General features: G+C 39.3%; 1 protein-coding gene across 1 annotated transcript; it reads right to left on the bottom strand.

Moving 5' to 3' along the window:
- Positions 1-331: 331 nt before the first annotated feature.
- Positions 332-27,379, bottom strand: nexmifb (neurite extension and migration factor b). The gene is made up of 5 exons (XM_078547562.1): positions 27,257-27,379; positions 23,394-23,548; positions 10,568-14,870; positions 9,388-9,730; positions 332-1,317 (listed from the first exon to the last, which is right to left on the bottom strand). The coding sequence occupies exons 2-4, from the start codon at positions 23,425-23,427 to the stop codon at positions 9,565-9,567; spliced, it is 4,503 nt and encodes a 1,500-aa protein (XP_078403688.1). The 5' UTR covers positions 23,428-23,548; positions 27,257-27,379; the 3' UTR covers positions 332-1,317; positions 9,388-9,564.
- Between the last annotated feature and the right edge of the window lie 372 nt (positions 27,380-27,751).

Genomic DNA, 27,751 nt, shown 5'->3' with positions numbered 1-27,751 from the left:
AGTCCTCAGTTATTATGCAAGAGAAAGGGCCTGTGAAATAGGAACATTTTTACCATCGCAAAATTACCATCACTATATGATATATGAGTGAAACAACTTGCGCTTGTTGGGTAATAAATTTGCAACACTTGCCACTTTCAAAATATATTTTACATATGCATTCTGTATATTATATAACATACTGCAGCTTTAAATAATAAGATTAAAGCTGCCTTTTAGGGAATGGTATTCAGTAGCAAAAACAGGAGCTTAAAAATTAGAATTCTATCAGCATCAACACCATAAAAACAACAAAACGTACTTCCAAGTACTGTAAAAATGTAATATGTTTGACTTTGAACAACTTTTATTTAAAAAAGTAATGTACACCAAAAAAGTCAATCAGCTAAATTTTTTGATGCAGGTCTGTTTCTGAACAGTAGCTTAAGCAGTCTTCGTAGAGTCATTCTTTCAAAATGTTAATTCTCATGTTTTACATTTATTCGATAAATGACAGTATTACAAAACTCATCAAGTTAACAAGAATGACATTTACATGTACCGTACAGCATTTAAAAGCACAAATATTTAAAACCTTTGCAACAATTACAACGAAAACTGAATGTCAGAATAATTTACAAGAGAAAGAAAGGGTCTATAAAATAGTAAAGAGCCCACAAATTTTTTGCAAACATTTTTTGTCTTTTTTTTCCATTTTTTTTCACTGTTTCACTACACTCTTTCACAACATAATTTAGCTTATTACAAAACCTTCAACAAAATGCTTGCCTTCTTTTTCTCTCTCTTCAGTATTTTGGTTTTCCAGAGCAGTTAATGTAACTCTACGTCCTTTTATTAACACCCTGAGGAATAAAAGGGTTACGCACACATCCAAACACATCACATCACTTCTAAGAAAAATATACACTTACAAAATATATTACAAATTGGCACACTGAAAAATATACAAGAATTTATAGACGTCAAAGTTCATTTAGAATTTTCTTTAACTCTACAGATCAATATTTATAAAGCTCGTTCTAAAGAAAGGCAAACAATACTAAAATGTTTTAGTATTGTATCTGATACATCTCAAAACATTTTATTTTTACATTCCTGTGAGTTTTTTTCTCTCCTTCATTTAGGAAATGCATCTCTTTTAGCACCATGAAACACTAGCAGCTCAGTGGTACCTCTACTTCTCTTTAAGCTCTGTATGTACATTCAAATCTCAGTAGGTAGAAGTTTGAAAGGCAATAAGCAAAATAATAGCCAGAACTGCAGGCAGCTGAGTTCAGTGTAGCAACCCATTGAGTTTCACCCTGGTTCCTGATGTGACTGAAGAAGTCAGAAAAACAAAAAAAAATAATGTTAAAGCCAAAGTTAAAAAGACATTGAACACGTGACCCATAGAAACAGTCTATTTATCACACTACAATACAGTATATCCTTTTTTTTTGGTAGGCAAGTACAATTCAGGTGATGGTACCGAATTACCATCAATGTCCCTTCCAAACTTCATTTTAAAAGAAAATGCTTGGACAGACTAGCCTCAGAGATGGCATTGAGGGAATTTACATAGGTTGTTTTCATTTTGGTGTTTTAGTGTTCGAAACAGTATGATGTTACTGACCATTTTTCCCATTTGTGGCCTGATAGTCCTACAGGTATACACATAACCCAAATATATTGCCCAGGCAGGAACTACACAGAACACATGTAGCTATTCGCAATGAAAAATAAAGCTTAGGGTGCCACGTCTTGATTCTAGAACGAAAATGTTCCATATTGTTTTATTAAAGCCATTTGTTTTTTAAAATTAGAATTTTAAAAATACTTATTTAGTAAACTCCCCTTTAAATCATGTTTTTATGTTTTATACATAATCACCACTTCCTTGTTTACCTCACTTCTTTTTACCCAGGATGCTTCCAGCACCAATAACCTTGAAACAGCACCTGCTTTGAGACATGATCCTGTAAACTCAAGAACATTATGTTCCAGCCCTCGTTGGGGCTTACAGGGCAAGGACGCAAAGTAAATATAGATGAGGAAGGCCATTCAGATCTTCTTAATTCATCCATTCAGTGAGTTCTCAACACCACCAAGAACACCACCAATACCACCACCCACCCCCCCCACCCCCCTCCACCCTCAATTATTGCAGAACCTGGCTGTTTAAATGATTCCAAAGTTTTTGTCTCCAATACTCTAACTGGAAGTCTGTTCTTCACAAATGATCATTCAGAAAAGAAAAATTCCCTGCAATCTGATAAACTAAAATTACCTTCTAGTAGGTGGAACCCTTGTGCTAGCCCTGCAGGCTGATTTAAAATAACCTTCCAGGTTAAGCATGTCTATACTCTCAACTATCTTATTTGCCGCCATAATATCATGTCTCAAATGTCTAATTTCCAGGCTGAAAAACCCAAGTCCCTACTGTCTTTCCTCATAACTCATACCTTTGACATTGAGGATCAGCATCATGGCTCATCTCAAAACTGCCTTCAGCTCTTGAATGTCTCTCTCATTTCCTGGAGACCAGAACTGGACACAGTATTCAAGGTACTGCCTCACCAAAGCACATTTTAGACTGATTGTTATCTCATTTGATCTACATTCTACCCTTTTGGCCATATTATTTAATAACCTATTAGCTGCATTGACTCGACATGTTTAGTGTTGATTATTAAAACTACAAGGTCTCTTTCAGTTTCACCTGTAGCTATTTCAACACCATTCATGCATGTCATCTATCTCAGACAATCTATCCCAAATCATTGTCATTTTAGCTGACTACAAGAGGCTGTAAATTACTTGACAAAACATTCAGCAATGTTATATAATTAATCGGATTGGCGATATGGCTCAAAAATAATCACAAGGTTTCTACATTAAAATATTTAGGAAATTTTACAATGAAATTGGCAACTTTGTGACAGGGTTTGTGTTTGAGCCATGTGTTTAATGGATGGTTGAAATTGCAGCTGGTCAGGGTGACTAAGGGTCAGGTATGTGTAAATTAAGAAGGTCTTGTGACACAGTGGATAGCGTCCCTGGCTCTGAGCCAAAAGCTCTTGAGTTCAAATCCCACTCCAGGATTTGTTGGTCAAGGAAGGTGCCAAAGTGTGGCCAAACAGGTTGAGCATCAACTTGTAAATCCTTCCAATATATGTCAATGGCAGGTGGTAAGAGCAGGAGGTATGCATGTAAAAGTGCATGTTGCCACAGCAACTTGGACTCTTTGTGGGCTGGTTGGCTCATTTGGCTGGACAGCTGGTATGGATCAGACCAGGCTGGGGTAGATTTGGGGCCTGTCTCCTTGTCCACCCAATAATAGGGGTTGTGCTGTTGTGGGTTGGGCCTGCCCTCAGGCAGAGAACTCAAGAAGGTGGTAAATTGGATACCCCATCAGTTTAATGTATTGAGACAGCACTAGAAGCAGAAAATACTGTAAATAGACAGCACATGCATCAGCACCTGAAAAAAAGATTGTTTGGGTGGACATCCTTCTTCAGAATTTGGGTCCTGTTCTGGAAAATGACCCCCCAAAAAAATGTTAAGCTGTCTTCTTTTTCAAGTGTTCACATTTTTTTATTTTAGATTTCCAACATATGTGGTTTTTCCTTTAATCTCTTGTGTTATTACAGGACTCATGTTCTGTCATTACATAAATAACTACATCAAATTGACAAAGCACTCTAAAGGCACTCAAGGCAGAACATTATTACTGAACCACTTTTACTTCACTCTTCCTCCCTGAACCGAAGAATAGACTCTTGTATATGTCAGTCTTGGCTCAGTGACGGAAATTTCACCTCTGACTCAGAAATCTGTGGGTTCAAGACCCACTCCAAAGACTTCAGCACATAATCTAGGCTGACTCTTCAGTCCAATTACTGAGGGAGTGGTGAACCATCAGATATACCATCTTCCAGATGAGACTTTAAACCAAGTCTTTCCTTTCCAGGGGATGTAAACGATCCTGTTGCACTATTCAAAGAAGAGGACATTTCTCCCTAGTGGCTTGAGTAACATTTATCCCTCAACCAGCACCCAGAACAGATGAACTGATCACATCTTTCAGTGTGGTTTGTGGGAGCTTGCTATGTGCAAATTGGCTACAATGTCTTCTACATTGATCTTTTAACATTCAACAGTATCTACAAAAGACTTCACTGTCTGTGAAGGCATAAAATAAATAGAAGTTTTCTTTATTTCTTAATTAAGATAATTAAGATGATCAGATACTTGAATATGACTAAACTCTTAGTTTCAGAATTAGAGATAAAGTAGTGGTTTAATTCCACTGCAAACTGGGTAAAAATAATCTCAATTTTACTTCTTTAATCTATAAGAAATAATGCTTAGCATTCTGGTGTGGATAGGCATAGAAACAGGTACCAGCTGTAAAGATGTAGAGACAGCTGTGCTGTCAGTAACTATAATCATTATTATTACCTTCACTTTCCAGTTTTTTGTGTTATTTATAATTGCTTTCTATATAGATTTTCTTTCAGGGTGAAGAAGTTCAGTAAGAACCTGTATTTGGGAATGTTTTTGTTCCAATTAAGATGCACTACTGGGGTTCTGGAAAAGATGATATTTTAATTTTGTACTTTATGTCAGAAGCCAGGTCACATATAAAGAATGCCATGGAAAGTGCACTTTCATACACTGACTTAACTGCAGACTTTCATAGACCATTAAAAAGAAAGGTGATGTCCTCACTGAATGTGGACGCAGACACTTCCCAGCAGATGACACTGGATGGCAATAGGAGCAACAGCCTGTTACCATATCTGATTTTTCCCTTTCATTATTCCAGAGAAGACACAGCCAATTAAATTGGCTATAATCAGCTTATTCAGGCAAAATTAGGGATCAAATTTGGGAGCTCCTTTGTCTGCCTGGTTCAGCACTACACTAGAGTTGTGGACCCACCAACTGAGCCGTTAAAGGAAGTCCACTTTATTTATTGTTTAAGCATTTTTTAAGAAAACGTAGAAATCACTGAACAAAAATCATAAAGGTGTCAAAAGTTGATTCTCAATCTCTTTAGCCGATGGTTTTTTACAATAGAAGCTGATGCGGAAACTCTCCTTTTAAACCACTGCCCAATGTTACATTAAACTAGATATTAGTAATGATGTTTTAGGCAGATGGCAACATTGGTCCATTTAATCTACTCTTCCAAAATTCTCATCAGTTTCTTTACTGTGATATCTATAAAGCTTATAATCCTTTCCCTAAAAGGTATTTATCCAGTCCTTTCTTTATAAAAACCTGCTCTGGTTTTCTGTTTCACCATCTCCTCCGGCAAGCTGTTCCAAAAATCTACCACACCCTTGCTTAAAAAATATTGTTTAGATTTCTCACAGCCTGTTTACACTCTTAACTTTTAACTGTTCCCCCTTGTTCTCAAATCCTTTGTTCAAATTCAACATAGCTTTGAAAATTTTAATCAAGTTCCCTCTCTTACCCAATACCTCTTCAGAGAGTAATTTGCCAGGATGGGCAATCTTTCTTTATGATTCAGCCCATGGTTCAAGAAATAGCCTCGCAGGCCTCCAATGGACTCCATTTTTGTTTAACTCTATGGGACTGACTTTGGTTTGCCACATTAAGCAGGGAGTTGGTGGGTTGAGCACCTGTGATGCCTGCCTGGCGGCTTTACCACTAGGCTTGAAATATTTTTGTGGTTGGAACTCATTTTGGTGTTAAGGACAAGCTGTCAGTGTGATTTGCAATCTATTGGCAGCTCATCCATTAGGAAACTAATTGGTACCAGAATCCAACTCAACTAAATTTCAGGCTGTTTGATCAGAAACAAATTTGCTCAACTGGGACCAGTTGCACTGGCTTTGCGATAAACTTTAAAAAAAAACAATTCCAGCGCACTCACCCATCACTTAGGATGCATTGTTCAACAATGCCATACGATTGTATTTTTTCAAGTAAATTGAAACTAGAAAATAAACTGCAATTGGGCACTGGATAAGCTAGATGGAAAGCAATGTGCTGGCTCTCTCTGCACCAGTTGTACAAGTAAAGCATGGTTGGAATAGCAATTGCATTTCAAACTGATTTCAGAGCTGCTCCAGTTTACAAAAGAACAATATAATCACGGTGTCAGGCTCCCGTATTCAATCTTCATTCTTGCTTTGATTCAAATGTGCTTTCTTAGTGGAAATTAAAATTTACGAGTGACAGGTATAACCACTAGGAAATATTTGCTGCTTCTGAAAATTATTAAACTTGAGCCCTAGATTGGGTCCATCGAGATTCCTTCATTCAATTAACTTATAACTCCCTACAATAATCGATCTATGAGCAGAGATCCTCATCTTTATCTTCTCTCCTAGGAACAGGCTGAAGCACAGGTCTCCAAAGTTGAAATGTGATGAATCAGATTAGTGATTAGTTACTGCATCACCTCTCTTGCACAGAGAGCTCAAGATTTGAACCTCTTGAGGTGTTTAGTGGCACTATCAATCCACAACAGCACACTGTAGGCATTGGGTAAAACAATTTGCTGGCAGCCAATAAAGCCAGTTAATGATTGGATCAAAAAGCTAATTAAGACTGTCTGGTTTTTATTTTAAATTTTAGTAGACCATATCTTCTTGAAAATTCAAAACATCGGATCACGCAGAAGCATTCTCTTCCAAATAAACTTGATAAAAAGGGAAGTGTTTACACCAGAAATCACAATCTCAGAATTTGTGGAATTACTTAGTGATGCGCCATTTCAAACTCAATTGAGTACCTCTGTCTTTAAAATTTATCACCTATAGCAACATTTATATTTGACATTGATGTACACATTCATCAATTTCATTTTGGAAATTGACAAGGGAAACATGGTGCAAAAGTTGTGAGGCTGTTTGAGAGGCTAATGCGCTAGGGTTCAGCTCCATGCTTTGCACTGTGGCCAGAAATGCTCAGTATTGGGAAGAGAGTGTTGCAATTTCTATTGCGTAAACTGTAATTAAGTAGCATTTAAGGCATTTGTTTTGGTGGGACAAAGCTGATGGACAAAAATGTTGGGAGTTAGTCCATTAGATCTAAGATTTCAGTCTGATTATATCTGACCAAAAAAGTACCCTAATATACAAAAAGTGTTTATAGATTTTAAGGTACCTATATTCAAATTAATAGCACAAACTGTGAAGAAAACCTTCAGCCTTCTTATCTACAGAATTTTATCCAAGGTGAGTTAGGAAACATAGACCAGGAAATAGTGTTGTGTCACTACAGCATGGATGCTTAATGCACTAGTTTGCAATTCTTTTTGAAGTGGAAACTTGCTTATTTTAGGAAAGAATTTAATAAATATGTTAAGTTTTGAGACACTTGTGTTCAACAGCATTTTTTCCAAGACCAAGGGTAATCTTCATCTTTACCACCCTTGCAGTAATCCAGCAGAACTCACCTGTTACAGAACTTGCCTGATTTTCACCCTGTTAAATTCAGTGAAATGAAAATCAGGCAGGTTCAACAATGGGTGGGTGATCCAGCGTGCCAGATTATCATGGTAAAGTGAAAATGACCTTGTGTATGGAATCAGATTCTGGTCTGTGTAGATGCATCTGATCTCATCAGGAGCAATGCCTGGAGTGCTTAGGAAAAGATCAAGCTCAGTTGTGATAATTCCAGCAGTTGAATAGCCTTCAGCCATTTACCATCTAGAGTCAGATAGTAGCAGCCAGGGGATTATTCTTCATCTTTTTGATCCCTTTGTTTAAGAAAATTTATATTTCAGTTATTCTACTTGCTCTAATAGTCTTTTTAATACTTTGTGCAAATAATTAAGAAGGTAATCATAAATAATGGTAATAAATTGCAGCATAATCTCATAAAAGGATACATTTATCATTTGAAATATCATTGATTTTATCTCAGAATCTATATAGTTATGAACCTCCTCCACTGCAATCATAGATACAGTCAGTGCACAAGTAAAAAGAGTGGCATTTTTTCCCAATTTGTTACCAAATTGTTTCTCATATTAGGTCGCCAACATCTACACACTTTCCATTCAACCTGAGGATGGAATAGTTTGGAAAGCAAATCTGCCCCGCCTTTAACAATGCTGTTCAATTATTTAATGACAGAGGGTGCTTTTCTAAATGCCAAGACTGGTCTCCACTAGCTTATCCTTCCTGAGATAGTGCATTTCAGTAGAGTGCAGTGTTGCAGCACATAGCTCAGTGCATAGAATCAAATTCAAAAGACAGTTCACAATGGCAAGTGCATAAAGGCAAAACCAGGAGCAAGGAAAGACAATTTGGTCCATCAAGCTGGTTACCTCCAGAATCCAAAAATGATGATTCTATCATGGGCTTCCCTTTCCCCACCAGGTTCCTTAATTCCTTCCCCAGGGAGAAAAAGCAAGAAGAAACATCCGCAATATTGCACTTGTAAAGTAGAACAATAAATCCCTAGGTTCCCCACCAAGGAAAACAATGAATGTCAAGGTAAAGAACATATTAAGATAGATAATCAATTGTTGGTCAAAGATGTGTGATTTAAGGAAGGTTTTAAAGGAAGACAGGGGAGGTAGCGAGGTAGAGGGATTTGGGCAGGGGATTCCAGAGCATGGAACTATAGCCCCCAAGGCTGGTCATAGGGAGAGGGTTGCACACAAGGCCAGAGTTAGAAGCCAAGCTTTCTGGGAAGGGGTGTGTTGGGGAGAAGATTACAAAGATAATGAGGGATGAGTCTGTAAAGGGCTAAATAACTTGAAATTCTTCAATACCCTTTCTCAATAAATATCGGTCCAACTCCCTTTTAAATACAGGCACAGGAGAACATTTGACCATTCAGCTTAGAGTCTGTGAAATTGGCACCTACATCTGCTAGTCTTATCTTACTGTCCAACTTAAACAATCTGCTTACTTCAACTTTACCTGCTTCTTTCACCATGTCCCCCTCCCTCAGTATTTTCTCCAATGAAAGTGAAGTCAGTTGTTTAAACCTTTCTTCATAATTTCACTCCACCAAAGCCTGAAATCATAGTTCAGCCTAAACCCAGTCTCACCTATTATATGCTCTGTGAGGCACAATGACCCAAACTGCATAGCATTTTCCAAGATTGTCCTCACCATAGATCTATACAATGCCAGTATAAATTGTCCTGACTTGCAATCCAATACCTTCCAGATGCATTCCATATTTGATTTGCCTGATTCATAAGCACCTTACATTGACTGAACTCCTTCAGGGTATGATCAATGATCACTGGCTTACTCAGAATCTCTGAACAGGCCACCAAATGTTTACCGCCAGAACCAAGCCTATTTTGAATTTGTAAAACCGATCAACAAGAACCATTGGAAATATTATGGTGCAGTTTTACTTCTTATTAAACAAACATTTCTCTACTTTACCAAAACATACACTTACCTTAACCATCTCCAATTGTCCATTATGACCTCGCCATAGGTTTGAATGGAAAGGAAGTCTCCATTCGGTACATCAACAGCACTTCCTGCTTTTCTCAGGCTTGTTCCAAACACAGGATATATCTCTTGCTTGAACTTTCGACAAAGCTCAGACTGAACACAAACCAGTTAATTCCATCTAGACTCCCCAGAGTGAGCTTGCGAGTTGCCAAGCAGATGAGGTAAGCATATTTGGCAAACTGGAACCAGTGCTGAATTTGTTAGTCGTCAGTGTTTTGGTAATGATTGAGGTGCCATAATCCACAATGAGCTGCAGGTGCTTCAAGGGACTTGCCATAATATTACTGGAATAATAAGTTCAATTTGTCTTTATTTCCCTCTTTTTTTGAAAACATATATAAAGAAAAAAATAACATCAAAGTTGTTATGTTCCTATTGTCATAAAACTATCTTTACACTTGTTCATGGTTTGGCACAGATTTTTGCAAGTAGTGCATGTGTTATTGTACATTATCACGGGTGAAGAAGCTCTATTGCTCTTAAGAGCATAGAGCCTGCAGTCTTACTACGATATTTAATTTTTCAAGCTAAACAACAATTACATCTCTTCTAATTCCAGCACTTCCATTTTTTGTTTGATCACTGACAAGGCCTCTGAATAATTCTTCTTTAGTGAAACATTATCCTGAAGAATACTAAACATAAGCGCAATTGTTTTGCTGGAAAAAAATTAATCTTCTTCAAACATAGGTAAAACTCAAAAGGCCCCATTTTTACTGAGAGCAAAATGCAGTCATTTTTGCTGCAGGGAAACAACCAAATAATTTATTCCATGGTTCAAAGGGTTTCAATTTTTTTTTTGCAGAAGCTGTAGAAAATGTAGAGAGTCTACTAAAATGTTGTCAAGGATTAAGAAAAACTGAAGAAGTGAAATAGCAGTACTAATGGCAACCATGTTAATTATACCACAGCCAAGCCAGAACAAAGGTTATCCCTCAATTAGTTTTCCATTCTAGGAGATCTCATGCAAATAATTCCTCTCGAAAAGGGGGAAAAAAAAACTGCCTCTGGCATGCAATTCGTGCGTCAAAAAAGGGGGGGAAAATAAGGGGACAGTGCCTGGGCTTAGAAGGTGCTGGGAAAGCAAAGGGTGCATCACAGCCACTGCAGTGCTGTATTACCTCAGTTTTTCAAGAGAGGCTGTCACAGATGGGCTCTTGTGTTGCTGTTCGTGCTCTGCTCTCTTTACCTTACTCTTTTCATCCCCTGACAATTTTAATGTTGCTTTGTGACGGTACATTTTTTTGTGGATGGGACCGTTACTGGCAGGAATACTTGAAGTATCAGAGCTTCTGTCAAAAATGCCACCTCGCATGCCAGAACTGAAATGAAATTCATTGTTAGGACCGGTTGGTGCAGCAATATGAGGAACTGTGGATTTTGCAGGATTTTTGTTACTTAAGGCCTTGGCTGTTGCTCTCCGGTTTTTAGCAGGCAAAGAACTATTTGATTTCTTTTTGGATTCTGACATTGTACCACCCAAAATATTCAAAGTTTTCCACTTCAGGCTGTTTACCTCAAGTGACTGGCAAGTACCTGAGGCAATGTTATGCCCCCCAGGGCTCCAGATTGGTTCAATAGAAGCCATCATAAAACGCTGAACTTCAGCCATTCCAGAGGCAATATTAGAAAGTATATTACTGGGTTCTTCAAATTCTCTCTGGTCATCAACTAAGAGATTATTACTGTTTGCAGCACTCTGCCCACACCAACCAACACTGGCCTTTTTACTCAAAGGCCAGGTACTATTTCCCCCATTTTGTTTTCTACCCCGTACAGCAGCAGGACCGCGGTGTGGAAGGGTCTCATTAAGCAGCTGAACACAAGGTGATATGCTGTTTTTATTAACAAGTGCATCCAATGACTTGCTGTTAGCTGAAGGCAGCTGCGCCTGATCATTCCTTTTAGCGTGCGTTGCACTGATTGATTTTTTCGAGTTTTTGGAAGTGCCAGGATTCTGACGCGAATTACTTTTGTTTTGAGTTTTCTCAGTAGCTTTAGCAGATTTTGGCTTCCTTGGTTTTTTTGCACCTTTTGGGATTGAGCTTTGGTTTGGGCCCACATGCTTACTTGAGGTGCTTTTCTTCTTAGCTTTTTGTCCCCTATTACTGTTGTTTAATTTCAGCATGCCAGCTTGTTTTTCAAATGGGCTTGTTTCAGTCATCTCACTGGTATCTACGCTATTAAAGGTATGAAATTGAAACTGATGATTATTCAAAATAAATGTCTCAGTTGATTGATCATGCGTCTGGGGTACTGAGCCCCATTTCATTTTATTTGCATCTCCAAGCATTGTTTGAGCCTGCTCCTGAAAGTCTTTGGGTTTGCCTGATGTTTTGGCCTCTGGTCCCACCATTTCCGGCGAAAGGTCGGGTGTAATTGGTGGGGAAATTTCAGACAGTGTCACTTGCCTGAATCGATCGGGAGTAAAGTTTGAAATGTCAAGGAGATCAGCAGATTCCTTTAGAGGTGCAACTTCATCAACACTTTGCTGAATTACTAGCTTTGGGCTGCAATGGGCTAAAAAGTCATCACTCATATCATCCTCACCATCATTTTCACATGACTTCAAACTTAAAGAGCTAAAATTATTGGTGCTTGCTGACAAAGAACCCACTGAATCAAAACTGATGAGTCTGGTGTCATCTGGAGCTACTGAATCTCGATGGAGCTGAAAATTGCCATCACTGTCTTCTATTATGCATGATTGATAGCTGGTATTTGACTGCAATGGCTGGGTATGGGAATAATTCTTGCTAAGCACAAGTTCATCACTCTGTATTTCTATTTGTTGATAATTGTCATTAATGGTTCTTGAAAGATTAGTGCCTTCTATTGGTAGTGATACTACACCAACCATGCTAGTCGACAGAATGGCAGGTGCTCTGCCAACAGCTGAATACTCCTGTTTTGCATGCCACAATTTTTCAAAGCTTTGTTTATCTTCCTGATAAAGAGGGGACTGTTGCTGTTCGGATTCAGAGGGTGGGGACATTACACAACTTTGCGTGAGGTTTGAAGGGTTGAAATGATTCAGTGGCTTGGAAGCAACGACAGAATGATGTGGGAAGTAGGAGAGCCCAGTATGGTTTATGGAATCGGATGCATCCAGCAGTGTCTGTAAATACCCCCCAGGGATTACTTGCACAGTAGAGGCAGCATTAGCAGATGGCACAGTCTTCTCAGAAGAGCAGGTGGCGGGTGAAAAAGTAGAATTCTTAGCAGCAGCCTTTGCATGGCACGATTTAGATAAATGGGAGTTGTCTGGGACACAATGAATGGCATTAGTCAGAAGGCTACCTGAACTACTCTGTCTCGTTACAGCTGAATCCATCTCGCTTGCATTTGTCATTGTCTCAAAGTCATTATTTACTGCCATCTTGATCTTTTTGCTGGTGTTTTTCAGTTTGGCTTCTGCTTTTAATTTCAGTCTTTTTAGCCTGCCTTTCTCCTTTACTCTGTTGTCAAACTTTCCTTGCGATTTGCTTCTCATTGAAACAGTCCCTGATGTAATGTTGGTGGAACACGAGCCATTTGCACAGCTAGGGATTTCTATTGCAACTGTCTGGGCGTCGGCAAAGTCCACCTCTTCTCTATCAGCACAGGTCAGCCTTTGCGTTTCAGCCGGGTCAAAAGAGCATGCAATCTGCTTGTTGGGTCCCAACTCAAGTCGAACTCTACGTGCCCTGTGTCTGTTTGCAATTTGTTTGCTTTTCCTCTTGGCAGGATGAGAAAGAAACACATTAGACACTGCACTATTTAAATGCAGCCTCTTCCTTCTTTCAGTAGGCACTGACAACAGATGCTTAGATTGTTTTTGGCACCAAAATTCCTTTAAAGGTGCAAGTTTTTCATATTTACCTAGTGCTTCAGCAGTCAAATTGACACTTGTCTGGGTAGCATCAATTTTACTGACTTTCACTCGCATGTCCTTCTGACCTTTGAACCTATTGATAATTATATATTTAATAATAACCGGCGGTCCTCTCCGAGCTGACTTTCGGCGCTTTCGTGGGCACCATTCATCATCATCTTCTTTCTTAGGACCATCTGCCGGCCACTCTTTCTTTCCGGAAATCTTTTCACTTTCTATGGAGTCAACATCGTACAAGTAGTCATCACTATACCGTACTTTCCTTTTGGCACGCAATGCATAATTTAGTTGACCAGAGCAATTTGCATTTTGTCTCGAGAGATACCTAATACTATCCATGTTGCCTTTAATGGTGTCATAAGAGGAATCTGTTCCATAACTGTCATCACTGTACTCTCCTGAATCTTCTACGGAATGATTTGCTTCAAAGAAATGATTTCTTTTAGAAGTTGCATACAGCTTTACATCCACTGTGCTACCATATTTTTGCATTCCCGCCCTCTCTTCCGATTGGTCATCTTCATCCCAGATGTCAATCTCATCAGATTTGATTTGTGATGGATCTGAGTTCATTTTCACGGACGCTTTGCCTTCCTTTTTTGTGCAGTTCGAGATGACATTAGGAAAAAAGCTTAACTGTGCTTCTTCCTGAAGTACATTCGTCTTTTCCCTGACATTGTCTTGAAAGGATTCGTACCTAATCTTTAAAGAGCAGACATCGCTGCTGAGAGTCGATTCATCATCAAACATGTAATTGTCCACCTCTTCCTCTGCAAAAAGATTGACTGAAAGCTCATTTTTTGAGCACAGGTCAAGCAGTTCTATTTTGCTTTCGCTAATAAAAGACTCAAAATAAGCCCAATCCTGGCTAGGATTTGACAGTAAAGCTTCGTCTCCATTGCATTTGTCCAGCAGTAATCCTTCGTAGTAATGTTTTTGAGTAATATCTTCCGACTCACTGTCAGATTTCTCCACATCTCTTTTGTCTGTAGTCCTAGATTTGTGCACAGTAAAGCTTAACAGTTGGTCTGAAAGCAGCTGATCCCCATATCTTGCATTTTCTCCTGTACTCATGCACTGAATCCCTATATCAGAGACCGAACAGGTGTCACAATCCTTGTTCATGTCACCTATTTTCATGCTTATTCCAGGTTCTGCATCAATGCTTTCTTTTGACTCAATGAAGCAGCCCAAACAGGTTCTGCTCTGTTGCATCAAACAATCGTCAGACAGCGCCGAAATGCCTTTGGGCTCCATATACCTGAATGGGGCTTTGTCAGAATCCTCTGGTACGGACAAATAACTCACACCCTTTGTAACACAAGATGTAAGGGAAATGGCATGCGTGGAGGAATCATTTGAAGTATGTTCAGGCACATCAGCTAGTCTTAGAGGAGAGGGTGGGTCCAACAGGCAGGCCTCTTTTGAAGTTGGTAAAGATAACACCCTGTGGCCCAGTTCATTTTCTTTTGGTGAAATGAAAGATGATAAGGTAACTGCAACATCTGCTGCACTGTAAGACTTCATAATTTTCCCTGCACCACATGATTCTACATGGAAGGAAGAAAGTTAAATAATTTCAATATACAGTAATGCAGTTCCCATTTTAGGCTATGGAGATAAACATTTTAAAGTACATGACTAAAGAGAGATAAGAAAAATTACACATAAATGTCTTCAATCTTGAACCAAGAGGAATAATTTTGGCATAAGGGAACTGAAGTAGCCAGCATACAGAATTTATTATTGCTATCAAACTACAATTATCTCAACAGAAGCTGAAAGGATATGGCAGAACTTGTTAAAATCTCATTATGATTATGGTTATAGCTCAGTTTTCATCCAGGCTCCAATTCAGTGTTATTCTGAGAATTATTCATTCATTTAATTTGTTAATTAATCTTTCATTAAAATGTGTCATTGGGGCAAAAAATGAATGATCACAGTTTTGAAAAACTGATCACCTAAGTAAGTATGGATGTAAACTGTGAAATTTTAACAGATTGGAATCTGCTTTTACAACCACAACAACAAAAAGGAAGGTTTGAGTGGAATGCTAATTCTGCTGACCTTTATGTTTCGACCATTCTTATCCAAATGCCTTACTGTTTATATATCATATACACTATCTATATGCATATATATACATTGTCAATCTCATCAGTTGATTGTCTGTATCATTGCACACTAAGATTCAAGCCCAAGTGCAGTCTTTAGGGAAAACAAGATTAGAGGGGGAAATAATTGTGCGCAGACACTTAAAAATTATACATTCTGCACATATTGTTATATTTGCCAACACGTCTATATTGATAAAGGAAGTTGCATACATAAAATTGTCAATGTTATCACACCCTCCTACCAGTGGTGTTGCAGTAGGGGATGTGTGGTGGTGGTTGGGGAGGGGAGGGGTGAGGAGGGGAGGGGAGGGGTGGGGGCAGGAGTGGGGGGAGGGGTGTGGGGTTCAGGGCAGGGATTTTATTGCAGCATGACAAGTTTATGCAGGAAGTTTTTGTTAAATTGTGGACAAAATGATTTACCATGTTAAAAAAAAAGTTGACGTTCAATGTGCACAAACAAAATACTGGCTGATATCCTATAGTCAAGATCACGTATAATATTCAGGTGAAGTGGGTTTTGAAGACATTGGACAATTGAAGAGGGGTGCATGGGCATGATTCAGTCCCCATTTTAAAATCAAACCTCCTGTTATTTTTATACTTTCATTATAAACTCCTATGCCCACATGCATAATGCAAACTCCCTATGTAAACTTGTCATGCAGTATCACACTAACCCAGCTGTGGTCACTGCAGCATCTGCATTGGGGCATAAAGCAAAACAAGATAACATAGCCAAATTTTATTATATGTGGACATAAGAATTTATAATGGAATATGTTTACAGGAAGAGCAAGAAATTTGATATGTTATAGATAGATGTTGCAATTAAAAATTCTAAGCATCGCTTGCAATTTCCTCAGCAGCAAGAAAAGCAGTGAATCTTAATGATAACTACTCATTTTCAACAGACATTTCTATGTTCAACCAGAAGTAGCAGCCAACTTCTGGAACATATTTAAATATATCGATAATCCAATTGCCCGATCTTTTAACAAAAATTTTAGAGCTTAGCATTTTTTCGGGAATGCTTAAATGTGAAGAAGATTTAACCATTACATTTTGTCCCTAATGCTACAATGGTGACAAACAATGAAAGACTCCAAATCCATCACACATCCTTGACTGCAACCAAACATGGTCTTCACTTTTGAATTAGGTCAAAACGACTTTTTAAAAAAGTAACAATTTTTTGAAGGTAAGGCAATAATATAGTCCATTAAAAAAAAACACCAAACCATGGCACAGAGCATTAGATAGTTTTACACCCATGAGACCCTGCTGTCAGTCATGCCATTAGGAAGGTTAGCGAGCCCCCAGCAGTAAGTTCCCTACAGTGAGAGGATGAAAGTTGGTGACCAGGCCCTCAGTCGACTGTATCTCCTAGCAGCAAGTTACGGAGCAGAACTGTAGAGGTTTAGGGAGAGAACGCTATGCCAAGATTGATGCAAAGGATTAAAATGGGGGAAAAATAGAAATGTTCCCTTAGCCATTTTTAAAATGTATTCTAGTTTACATTTTTCAATTTAATTTCATGAGTCATCACTTTTTTCTGCTCAACAAGTTACCAGTGCTGTGAAGCTGAGTACTTCTCTACCTTAATATAAAAGTAAAATACTGCGGATGCTGGAAATCTGAAATGAAAACAGAAAACGCTGGCAACACTCGGCGGGCCTGGCAACATCTGTGCAGAGAGAAACAGTGAAAAAAACACGAAAAATAAAGAGGAGAAAATATATCAAAATGGACAGAGTTCCTGGTCTCAAGTTGTTGAACTCAATGTTAAGTCCGGAAGGCTGTAAAATGCCTAATCAGAAGATGAGATGCTGTTCCTCCAGTATGCATTGGAATTCACTTGAACATTGTAGAAGGCCGAAGACAGAAATGTGAGTATGAGAGCAAGATGGTGAATTGAAATGGCAAGCGATAGGAAAGTCGAACTGAGCAAGGATGTTCCACAAAGCAGTCACCCAGCCTACATTTAGATTTCTTTTCCCAATCCCATCCCCTCGCCTCCCCTTCTCCCTGCTCATAAGTCCTAGCCTCTGTCTTGTTCCCATGTTTTGCTTTCAGAAAGCATGACCCCTGTTCTGCTTTCAACATATTCTACCAACTGATGTTAGGCTACTATTAGCACCTGCTTTAGTCTTTAACACCATCATTACTACTCTCTTTGTCTTGTGTCCATGACATCTTTGTCATTTTATCCCTCCTGACCTCTAACCTATCCATGATATTCTATTTTTCTCCACCCATTCCACCCCCACCCTTGTCAACAGCATAAAACCCATCACATCTCTACCTCTCTTCAGCTCTGAAAAAGAGTTGTATGGACTTGAAATGTTAACTTTCTTTCTCTCTCCACAGATGCTGCCAGACCTGCTGAGTTTTGTCAGCGTTTTCTGCTTTTACTTCTTTACATTTGTCATCCAGTGTCTACATCAAACATTCCCAAAATCACCTATAGCAGGGATGGTAAAGTTCCTTCTTTGTCAAGTCAAGTATATTGTTAGAGCAACAATCTCAGATAATCATGCCCAATGCACTGTACCAGGGTGACGTTTTCATTTCCCATAGTAGCCATTCTTGTGGCTTCTATAGAGAAACGTGTCAATTCTATGCCAATTAAATGTAGGGGGTATCAAGTTTAATGCCCACAGGTTCTGGGTAAATACTGACCAAAATTATCTCATGAAGATTCTTACAGCTGTGAAAGAGAGACTTTTATGTTATCAGCATGAGATCCAAAACCCAGTCTCAGAATTTAAAGTTACTAACTCATTGTACCACCCAGTCTCCCATTTTCATTCACAGATTTAGTATAAATTACTACTTTAAAAAATCCAATCAACCAAAAAGAGTACAAATATTATCAGCAATGACCCAAAGCTAACATTCCCAATGAGCTAACATTACCATTTTCACAAACATACTGAGCCTTACCATTACATGACTAGTCTCTTTCCAAGCTCTTTCGTGCTATCTCGCCAGCTTGTTTTCCAAATAAGCCTATGGCAGAATCATTCCAAATATGCACAAAGTGCGGTAGCGGGCAGTTAAAACAACGTTTTACCCGCCGGCCACAATGGTGGCTTTTCACACCGTAGCATCCCAAACCCGCCACATTAATTATGCATTGCCGGGATACATGCCGTTTCGATGGTGGGCGGGCTCCGATTTGCCTGCCACGCGATCACCTTGTCGCTACAGCATGCCAGGCACCACATTTAAAGTACAGCCGCACTCAGTGCTTCCAGCCCAGGACTACAGCAAAGAAGACATAGCCCCGAAAGGCAAGAAGACTGCAGCCCTCAAGCACCTTTTGGATGTCTGCAGGCCCACTGTGATGTCTTTTACCCCAGCTCTGGCCACAGGAGGGGCAGCAACATTACCACTCCGCTTGGCAGGCGATGGCAGTGGTGATCAGTGCCAATGTTGCATAGAAGAGGTTGGCCATTCAATGCAGATAGAGGATGAATGATCTCATCGGTGCAGCCAAGATATGGCAACCATCTCACCACTCTCAACTCAGACACTCAAGCCCATCACGCATTCACTGGCATCTCATTCACTGCCAGCTCAAGGGACATCACCACCCATTCTCACTCACATACCCTCACATGTCCATCTGGCCTCATCTCCTCTGGAGACTGCCTCCTCAGCCCTCACTATCTTGAGGCCACTTGCATAGATCAACATGAGCCCCACACATACCCTGGGATACCCTCCTTCCCTAGTACAGCTCTTATCCTGCGGGTCTTCCCTTGCCTGAGGCCTCTTCTCCCCCTTCCCTGAGCAAGACGTCGCCCTGCAGCCGTTGAAAAGCCACCCACATATGGCTGATCTGGTAGGTAGAGACCTACCAGGGGCTCCCCTAAAAGTGTCTGTGAAGCCTGGCACTGATGACTACGAGTGCTGACTGAAGCAAAGTAGGCAAAAAAGCCTCGAAGTCCCGAGCAAAGTGCAGCCCGCCAAGTGCATGCCTTATATATGCTGTTATGAAACACGTCGGCGTGTTTTCCCGCCGATGTGGGTGGATGATCCAGCTGGGGGGGTTGAGTCTGGCAGGCTGGCCTTATAATGATCTGCTGATGTATTACAATGAGGTTCCCGACATCCGATGGTGGGGAATGCGGCCCGCCATCGGCAGGTGGAGCGGACAATTGCAAACTGGTTTCACAACGTCATGAAACCGATTTTTGGTCTTCTCGCCATATTGTCCACTCACGCCACTGAACACGCCCAATGCCAGTGGGCACGGAAAATCCCAGCCCTAATGTTTAACCAACAAGTTTTTTTTAAATGCAGACTGTTAAAACCTTTCCTCTCAGCGCTCACACTCCTTTCATTGTATTGTAAGAAGTCTGAATGGAAAGGCTCCGAAGAAGCCCGATGATATGTTCTCTGTCTTGAAAAGGTAATAATTTTCATAATATTGTGGTGATTTATTGTAAAGGTAGGTTAATAATGGAATTTGGATTAATTTCTCTGTGTGTATTTGTGTGTGTGAGGGATTTAATTGAATTAGAGACAGCTGGCCTGGAGCTTTTGAGTGATCAGAAGGGAAGCTAGGTTTGAAGTGCTAAATACCTAAACATGGCTGAAGTTTTCAAATGTGAGGTGTGAGGAACATTTGCATTTTTAGATAAACCAGATCAGTTTGAATTTCAAAGATGATGAGATATAACACCTAGCCATATGAAGCTAAGTCAAACAGCGTGTTTATTTTTGCTAAAGATTACTGATAATATGAGTACTATGGAAGATTTATATTATGGAAAAAGTAAAGTTGCAAAGACATATTGGAACAATGGAATTTATATTAAAAAGGGAAAAACATGATTAAAGTAGATGAGGTTACGTGTGAGGAGGAAGGCTATTCTAAGATCTAACACGTGTGAAAAACTTCCAGCCTCTAGATATCAAGTTGCTGTCTACAGGAACTGAAGCTAAGGAAACTCACTGTGAATATCACTCTCCAGGGTATTGTGTGCTTTGCCTGGGTCTGTTGAAATTTATTTGTTTTTATTGTTGCATGTTTTCCTGCCAACGTGGGTGGACGATTCAACAGGCGGTGAGGGGGAGGGGGGGAGGTGTGTGTGCTATGAGTCTGGCGGGGTGGCCTTATAATTATATGCTCATGCATTACAATCAGGTTCCCAACAATTACACCAGAGGTGTAACTGGGGCTCAGATTAATTAGGGGAGCTAGGAGTTATCATAGTAGTAATTTGTAAACCTATGTATATGCTTAAAATCTTTTCTTCTATTAATAAATGTTTAATTTAGTTTTGCAAAAACCTCTAAGTCTTGGTGGACTCATTATTATTGAATTCAAGGCACTCATCTTAAAATAAAATACAAATTGCTAAAACAGTTGTGGCAGTTGCTTCAAGTTTCCCTCTGGGATTTGAGCAGCCTAGCATTTACCATCTGCTGTGCCATAACACTCTCCACTTTGGAAACTATGAGCCTTCTGGAAATTTCCTGACTCTCTGGACTTTCCTCGGTAGAAAGTACCCCGAATTGCTCGATTTTCATTCCGGAGAGGTGAGTGTGGAATGGGGTTGGACCTGTCAACCCTGGAAGCAGAGCATAGGTGGCCAGGGGATGGGTGAGTGCCAACTCAATTCCAACTCATGTCCCCCACCCCCAATGGCCCATCAAACCCTCCATACCAACTCATGCCCTCCACCAACCTCATGGCCCCTCATACCTTCCATAGCCACTCACCCAGTATCCACCATAGGCAGACGTCAGAAGCCATGTGGAGATGAAAGAAAATAAACTTCTAACAATCTACTACAGCTCTCACTCATACACACTTGATAGTGAAAAAAACTCCCATTCATAAAACCCATTCAGAGTTTTTAAATCTCAAGTGGTTAATCTCTTATGAAAAGAACTTCTATTCAGGTCCCATGTTAAAGACAACTAATCCTTTAATAACCTATTTAAATTGTCAATCATATTGTGAACTCAGAAACCCCTAAAATAATTGTAGCTTTTGAAACTCAGCCAAGCGTTCATAGTGATTTAATGTTACAAATATAAGGTTAATAAGCTTATGATGTTTTGGGGGTGTGTCTTTAACTTAAGGCAAAATAAAAGGGGGTCATGTGACCTGCTCTAAAGTCTGCCTGACAGCAAGCCCGGGTGGTTTGATTGTTAAAGATTAAAGGGGGCCCAGATTGTTTTACTGGGAATAAGATTCAACGTGTTTACATTTGGAGACAATTGCTGCAGCCTGTGTACTAACAGTGGATAGACTGTGAGTCTCCAAAGTCCCAGTACAGCATTGAGAATGTTTGTTTCTAAACAGTTGTGCTTTAAAAGATGCATTTACTTCCAAGATAAAAAGAGTTGGGATCTCAAGGATAGCTAATCAATACCAGACTCATGTAATTCACATTGCAATGGAGATGGGCTTTGAGAGGGGATGGATCCAAGATATCCCTGAAAACTCTCAGACAAAATGAGTCTGCCAGGGTCCCAGAGGGAGAACAGCTATAGGCAGCAAGACACTGTGGGTCACCATGCAGGAATGAGGGTGGCAGTTCACATTCAGATTGAAAAGACTAAATTCATTAGGAGTTATAAAGAGGCTAGAAGATTTGCCTAGTTTGCACTGGAGGATGAATCTCCAGATGAAAAATCTTCACTGTGAAAGACAATTTTGAGATTAAAAGTTCCCAGGCTGAGAGAGATAAAGAACCTGAATTGAATGTCTACTTAAAGGACAGTATAAAGGATACCTGTGAAGTGTGTTTTTGATTGCACTAAAAGAAAAAGGGGAATGTTGTGTTTCGTGGTTTAAGTATAAGTTGTCTAAAATATAACGTTGAGTCAATAGTGTTTTTAGTCCTTTGTTACAGTAGAAGTCTTAAAATGTGAAATCTTATCATGTCTTCCTTTCAGCTATTAACTTTAAAAAAGAAATTCAAACTTCTAGTTATCAGTCTCTATGGAGACTGCAACAGTAATAATAGCCCTTGGGGAAATGTCAATAAAGAATTCTAGAACAGATGCATGAACAGATGCTACTGTTTTTTTCTAATCTGCAACAGATGGTCTGTCAATCAAAGAATCCAGCAGAGTGTTTTTTCTAAAACTCTCAGTGACAGTTGCTGCCTGTTTCTTTTAAAGTTTAAAGAGCAGAGGATCTAAAAATCTTCACATCATGACAGTTATACAGACCTTATCTACCCTCCAAGAGGGCTTACATCTACTCCATCAATTCATGAGTCCCACATTGTGGGTTAAGGCCCGGCCAAAATGGTGTCTGTTGAACTCAGCACTGAGTTCAAATGGCCCTGCAGAGTTTGGGTTTCCTGCCAGTGTGAATCATGCCCCGCCCCCTTTCCACTACCAGCAATAATTGGATCTGTTGGAAATGGGGCTCGGACTTTCATATCTGGGTCCTACCCACAATATTTTAAGGTTCGCAGAGTTGTGAGGACTCTGTGAAAATCCGGTGCCATGATTTTCTACATTAAGACAGTGACTACACTTTAAAATTGGCGATAAAGTTTTTGGGACTTTGTGAGATCATGTAAGGAATTATATAAATGCAAGTTTCTTTTTTCTTTCTATGATGGCATCCAGAAAACTTACCAAAGTTGATTATAGCAATAAACAGAACAACTTTTCTGCCTGATGCTAGGCCCTGCAGGAAAAGGACTTCACCACTTGGAGTCTTTCTGCCTATTAGGGATTTTGCCCAGAAGTATAGATATGGGAGACCAGCAACTAGCAACCAAAATGGTTGACAAAATTATCTGAAAATCTCAGGTGCCTTTGATGCATTGCTCAACGTCCTACTCTCGAATGAGGCCATTTATAAGACTTTTGTTGAAATGTATATCATGGAAACAGCAACATATGTCAAAGTTTTGGCACATTTAAAATAAATCTGCAACAGGGATTGAATAATTTATGAACTCATTGACATACCTGCTGTTTCCATGTTCTGTGCTTCGACAAACATGAAATATTGGCTGGGTTTAAATTCTCCCTGTAAAGTTAGCCAAAGTATTGTGAGCCTGCATCATGCTGGTGCACATGCACTGTTTATATCACTGTCACCAACAGTTTTCAGAAAAGTTCCCCTGCAAAAACAAAATCAAAGCATTGTTTGGCCAAAGAAACAATAAAAGAATAATGCATTAATATTCCAGCCATTCATTTTATATACAAATCTAAAAAGAGTAGGATATGTAGATGAAACTGAATCTTAAGCTATTTAATGTCTGTCAGCTGGATTCCCGGGTAGGAATCAAAATTGCAACAACTTCTCTCACTCCGTCAAGACCAATTCAACTGATTAATCTGGAAACTTCAATCCTCATCGAGGATGGGTTATGGTACTGCATCAATTGGTTTCCCACTTGTACTCATCGCACCTCTGAAGGAGAGCTCAAAAGAAAATGCAGCCAGGTCTCCCTAATGCTTGGATAACTTAGCTAAATGGGAATGGTCTTCTAAAAAAGGGGAAGGTTGAGTTGATTCAGTACACTGGAGGCTTGTCACAGCTTGCTTCATGATGCTTGGATTTAATGGCCTCTTCCAATCACTCAAGCCACTATTCTTTTCAACCATTGCTGGAATGATTGAGTAAATTCATGGTTGAGTGACAGCTACCACGCAAAGGCTTCTTGCAAATTCAGTAACTCTAAATTCTAAGCAGTCTTGTCGTTTGCTAAGGAGCATAAAATCTTACTCAGGGATGCAATGTTATAATATCTATGACAAGATTAATGGAACTTCGTGACAGCTACTCATTATCCCTAAACCAAAAGTTTTTTCCCCATAGGTTAGCAAAGTAGGAACAAGGCAGTCCACCTAACTTTTTACCATTTTTAATTATCGAAATAAGTCAAAAGACTGTTATATTGAATCAAATTAAAGTTGCCTGCCAACATGGTGTAATTTTGACAACAGGTTTCTCATACTATAGAAAGAAAGCAGCAATGAGCAAAACAATGCACTATACAAGAATTAACAGGGAAGAGGTCACTAATAGTGCCCTGGCTCCAGATGAATTTAAACAAGAAACAGAAAACAAATCCTGTGACAGCTTTCATCGTGGAAATTTCAGCCAAATCGTGGAAATTTCAACCAAGACAAAATCTCTCCAATTCTGAGGTCCCTGATCGACAGTGCTACTTAGCATTTTAAATTCCAGATACTGTTCACTGTCACTGAGATTTACTGCTTCATCCGAACGAGTTAGAAATGGAACTGTATGTAGAGAGCAGCTGCATCCACTCTCCTGATGCACAGCAATCTGTGTTTTGCTTGTCACCACAAAGGACAGAGTGAGAGGAGCAATCAAAAGGTGTGAAACTTCAGGGGACTCCTCTCTTTTCTGTGACTTGTGAAGATAAAGGCGGCATTTCCTGACACCAGTGTCAGAATTTCTCCTCACGGAGGGAGAATTTTTCCCCATACAAACGGTATTTGCATATGGTTGCATACAATAGGTCAGAGTAATGTAATTGTTTACTATTGAGAAACTAATGTGAAGGGTCCAGGTTAATAAGTGCAAGGCACCACCAAGGTTGAAAAGAGTAAAAGAGATGAGATAAACCAAGAAATAGAAACTAGGTAGTACCAAGCTTGTAATGGGGGTATTGATAGGTGCTTCTGGATAAATGAATTACAATGAACTGAAAGGACTCTTTCTTCCATAATTATTTTGTAATTTTATACAAACCTGAGGATTGTAGAAGGAAGAAAGATCAAGAGGGGCAAGGAACTACAGTTCTGAAAGAATGAACTAGAGTGAACTAAACCTCTGCAATTAGTCTGAGAGGATACAGGGAGAAGAAAGAACTTGTATCTGCACTTTGAAAACAGCTAGGCAGGAAAGTTCAGAGGAGCATCGAATATTGCAGTAGTAGTGAAATAAAGAGAAACAAAGAAGGTTGCAACATATAGCCGGAAGCTGGGAATGACATCTGGAGCACTTAGTGATTAATTTGTTTGTTCCTGATTCTACAAAAAGTGTTATGTGACTCCAGATTTGGGTTGAACTTTATGGATAATTAATTGATGGAAAATTAAGTGCTTAACTTACTTTAATCTAATAACTCACAATTTGCATGCATTTAGTTTCTATCTATATATTTTTATAATCTGTTTATGTTTATGAGCATTTGTGGCAAGGCCAGCATTTATTGCCCATCTTTAATTATCCCTGAGAAGATGGTAAGATGGTGGTGAGCTGTCTTCTCAAACTGCTGCAGTCCGTGTGATGTAGGTACCCCCATTGTGCTATTAAGTAGGAAGTTCCAAAATTTTGACCTAATAACAGTGAAGAGATGATGATATATTTACCAGTCAGGATGGTGTGTGATTTGGAGGAGAACTTGAAGGGAGCATGTGCCGGGGAACATACTGAGCTAGCACAAGCTGAACAGAAGGTTTTCAAATGTGACAAACAGATGGTCAGATTGGTGGCATATGATGCAGAACAGCAGCACTGAGAACAATGAACTTGGATAAAAACATTGCTAATTTGCATCATTAGATCAGATATGGGAAAATCCGCTGTCTCAGGAAACCAATACCATACATAGTTTTTGCAGTTGGCGGTGCCCCTATGTGCTTGTTTCCCTTATTCTTCTTGGCAGTAGAATTCACAGATTTGGAAGGTGCCGCTGAAGAAGCCTTGGTAAGTTGCTGCAGTACATCTTGTAGATGGTACATACTGCAGCCACTGTGTGCCGCAGGTGGAGGGAGTGAATGTTCAAGCTGCTGGATGGATGCCCTACATGGTGTCAAGCTCTTTAACGGTGTCAAGTTTCTTGAGTGTTGTTGGAGTTGCACTCATTCAGGCAAGTGGGGAGTATTCTAACACACACCGGACTTGTGCCTTGTAGATGGTGGAAAGACTTTGGGGAAGTAAGATACTCACCACAGATACTCAGCCTCTGACTTGCTCTTATAGCCATGGTATGTATATATGTGGTACATATGTGTCTAGTTAAGTTTCTGGTCAATGGTGGATACATCAGGTAGTGCTCTCTGTACCAGTTGGAATGAAGGGAGAAAATGAGCAGGGGGCTGGTGTCAGTCACAAGTTTACCTATGCTCTTGAACATCTATATCAATGTTGGCATGAAACCCAAGAGAAGCTGAGTGAGTGAGTGAGTGATTGCCTCAGCTAAAAGAACCTTCTGTGCAGTCAACTTGTTCTGAGCCAAGAGCCAATGATGAATTAGCATCCTGAAAGAGAAGGTTTCTAAAACCTATTCTTTTCTGGAGGAACTTCCTGACTTAGCTCTTGTTGATAGAAATTAGAACCCTCTGGTACTGATAGCAAAGGAAGCAAAGACTATTTCTAACTGATTGAAGCTCAATAAAAATATCATATCAAGATTGATGCTTTATCAATCTAATAATAATAGAAATTACAATAATGGCAAAATCTAAATGCTGAATGTTTTAATTTTCATGATTATAATAGCAGTTTGATGTCAATGCTTCTTCATTAAAGTGCATTAAGGCTACCCTGTTTCTCCTAAGATCAGAAAAATAAAACAGTTTGTTTCTAATTATTTCAAGTTCTTTTAGGAAAAGCACCTTATAATCTGTTATTATTTTATAATCTGTGATGCAGGCTACTTTCTCCAGCCTTACCTTATGTCCATTAAGCTAGATTTGGTGTACTGTTTGTAGCTTAAGTTTTCGTCAAAATGTATGAAATGTAACACCCTTTTATGACATTTTTCAAGGGCTAAATCCATTAAAAATGTAAATTCTTCTTTTAAAAATATCAAATAATCATCTTATAGCTGTAATTAATTCCTTACCATGTAGATTGACCCCATTAAGCTGTGCCATACTGTGGTCCTGTCCATCCAAGTCTTTTTCTTATTCATCCATCAATTTTGCACATTATTCCTTATTTCATGAATCACTTGTTTTCAGCCACTCTGTAAGTACATTAAAATAGTCTATTTATCCAGTACAAAAGCCACACAACTGTAACTGCAGACATAAAAAAACAGCTCATCCAGCATTTTACTGCGGTTAATAATACAAGCTTGTCTATTGTCTTCACAGGGACACATATTTCACCACTAGTTCACTTGCAACAATAGTTACTTGGATTGCAGGGAATGTTTTTATGAGTGATGTTTTTATATATACATGGAGGTTAGGGGAGCACAAGGTTAATGTCTCCATTGTTCTACAAAACAATAGTGGTGTAATTACTATCACTCCATCTCTAGCAGACATGAACCAACTCAGACTGCACTGATCTCTGAAATGAATGGATTTATCGCTATCATTGCTGCAGCCGT

This window comes from Cetorhinus maximus, chromosome 8 (genome assembly GCF_964194155.1).
Source record: "Cetorhinus maximus chromosome 8, sCetMax3.hap1.1, whole genome shotgun sequence".
Classification (NCBI taxonomy): Eukaryota; Metazoa; Chordata; class Chondrichthyes; order Lamniformes; family Cetorhinidae; genus Cetorhinus; species Cetorhinus maximus.
Note: the sequence above shows the minus strand (reverse complement) of the source record. Positions and strands in the feature narration are given on the sequence as shown.